At 52.0% G+C, this 2471-nt stretch overlaps 1 protein-coding gene across 1 annotated transcript in view; it reads right to left on the bottom strand.

The window, feature by feature from the left end:
- TSPAN1 (tetraspanin 1) overlaps positions 1–927 on the bottom strand; it is a 6899-nt gene extending 5972 nt beyond the window's left edge. Inside the window, exons 1-2 of the mRNA XM_006164226.3 lie at positions 762–927; positions 286–350 (exon numbers count right to left, since the gene is read on the bottom strand). Coding sequence (XP_006164288.1) covers positions 286–342 — 57 coding nt within the window. The 5' untranslated portion in view covers positions 343–350; positions 762–927. The remainder of the gene's footprint in view (positions 1–285; positions 351–761) is intronic.
- Positions 928–2471: the final 1544 nt, after the last annotated feature.

The raw sequence follows: 2471 nt of genomic DNA, 5'->3' as shown, positions 1-2471 counted from the left end.
AAAAGGGTAGGATCTTTCCTGCTAGCCAATGCTACCCCGCCTTAAGCCTGAGCTAAAATTTCCTAGAGGGAGGGAACGCCCTAAACTTTTCTACCCCCTTTCTTCACACCCTACTCCCACCCTACGTGGCAGCCCAGCTGCTGTTGGGATCAGGAGTCAGCTTTGTGGAGACTTCTGTACCCCACTAATAAGAGGAAATTCGCAGGACAGAGACCGGGCACAGCTTAGATTCTGTGGGGTTCTGACCTGCTCCTTTATGGAGCCCCAAAGAGCCTCCATACTTACAAAGATGAGAAAGTTGAAGAGGATCATCATGGTCTTAAGGAAGCTGAAGCACTGCATGGTGGCACCTGGGGGGCAGTCATGTGTGAGGTAAAACCTTGCTCTCCGCCTCCCCACCCACACACACCTGAGCAGGTCCCGGCTTCTGGACCCTGGCAGCCACATTCCGGCATCCTAAAGCCTTATCTCACTAAGCTTCTCTGATACCTGGACGCTGACCCCTCCAGACTTTCCCCAGTTCCTATCCCAACACCTTTCTCTCTCTCTCTCCCTCTCTCTCTCTCCGCTACCCAGGCCCCTCCACAGGCACCCACGCCTGACTCTCACACTGCAGGTCACTCCATGTCCTTTCCTGGCACAGGGCCCCTCCCCAAAGCAGCCAGACTCTTCTAGGACCCTCCCCATGACCCTTCCAGCTCCCCAAACCTGTTTCCAGATTGGCTTCACTACACAGGACGGTCTCTATTCTGTGCCATCACCTGGTTAGGGCTCTCGGCAGCAAGTTCTGAAAGACGGATCTGCTGAGTCTCCAGACGGAACAGAACAGCTTCAGGGAGCTGCCCCCGAGTGGTCTGGCAGAGGGACAGGCTGGTGCTCACACACTACCGCTCACCTGCAGGCGGGGCAGGCCCTTTAAAGGCCTCCTTCTACCCGCCTGCGGCAAGCCCCACCCGTGGCGTGGCCGGTCAGCTTCCCCTCGTCCCTGCTGCCCCCTGCTGCCTGGAGATCAGTCCCCACAACCATAGCAGCAGAAGGCCTCCGCCTGGCAACGCCAGCCATGGGCAACGCCCCTCCTGATCTCAGAAGGGCAAGAAGTCTGAGCAGGTCAAGTGTCCCCCAGGACTTCCAAGTGCTCCTCCCCACCCCCAGGATAGAGCACGCGTGCTTCTTACCCTGCATCAGCTAATTCCCTCACACACACCCTAGGTGTTCACAGGCACGCACGCCTGCCCAAGTGCTATCAATACGTTCACACATCAAACACAGTTGCTTACATAAACACCTTCTAGCACGGCTGAATGTACACACACACACACACACACACACACACACACACACTGTGAACCCTTGGTGACCTACTACCAGCAACAGAACGTCTAAGGTACACACTTCCTCAATCTCTCACACACAGAAATACTTCCAAGGAAATGAGCACGGTTTAGTGCCTTCTGCTTTTTCCTCTGAGTAGCAAATAGCTCTCCATTCTCTTTCCCGCACAAAGCTTTCAATTCCTCATCTTTCTCCTCCCTTATCCTTCCCCCTCTGGCCTCTCCCTCACCTTTTCCTCTTTTTCCCTTCTTCAGACTCCTCCGAGCCCTCTGATACACCCTTCCCATTCTGCCAGCAGGTGGCAGCATGGCCCCACGTTGGACTCACCCTTCTAAAGTTCTGGAATCCTCATCTTTTTAGCCCTTCAGGAGCTCCAGAGCCCACCTCCCACTCCAGCGCTCCTAATGAAGAGGGTCTGGGCGAGTTCTGCCTTCGCAGCATTTGGACCAGGTTCTTGACCCTTGGTTCTGTCACTTACTAGCTGTGTGACCGTGAGGCATTGCTTAGATTTGGTTTTGTATTTGTTTTTGTTTTAGTTTGCTATAGGGCATGTGAGCTCACTGGAGAGAGACAGAAAAAATGAGAAATCACCCCTGAAGGGACATGGTCACATGGCAATCCCTTCTCCTCCATTCTCCTTTCAGGATTTTGGGCACACATGCATTCCAGCATGATTTTCAAGCCACCGTGTCTGGGATTCAAACCACATTGTCATGTGGGATTCGGCTGCCTTAACCTCTACCCCACCTGCTGGCCCTGTATTTGTGATTTTAAACAGAATCTTGGTGTGTCTTGATTCTCCTGCTTCAGCCTCCTGAGTAGCAGGGACACGTGTCACCATAGCTGGGCCTGCACCTGGTTTTAAGCCTCTGTTTCCTGGTCTGCATTTCAGGATAGCTATTTCCCGTCTCTGGAACATACAGGAATGACAGCAGAGTGTGAAGGTCAGAGGGAAAGGGCCACAGCTACAGGAGTTATGGGTGGAGATGTTGTTTTTATGGTGGGAGAAAATGAAGAGACAGACAAGACAGGAGCTAATAATAGTACAGACTACACTATAATACAGATCGTGTTTTTATTTTAAGCATGATTTTATTTAACTTTATTTATTTATTTAAATTTGACCATTGACCAAGAGT

This window comes from Tupaia chinensis, unplaced genomic scaffold (assembly GCF_000334495.1).
Source record: "Tupaia chinensis unplaced genomic scaffold, TupChi_1.0 Scaffold143599_1, whole genome shotgun sequence".
Lineage (NCBI taxonomy): Eukaryota > Metazoa > Chordata > Mammalia > Scandentia > Tupaiidae > Tupaia > Tupaia belangeri.
The sequence above is the reverse complement of the archived record's forward strand: the minus strand, read 5'-3'. Positions and strand labels throughout refer to the sequence as shown.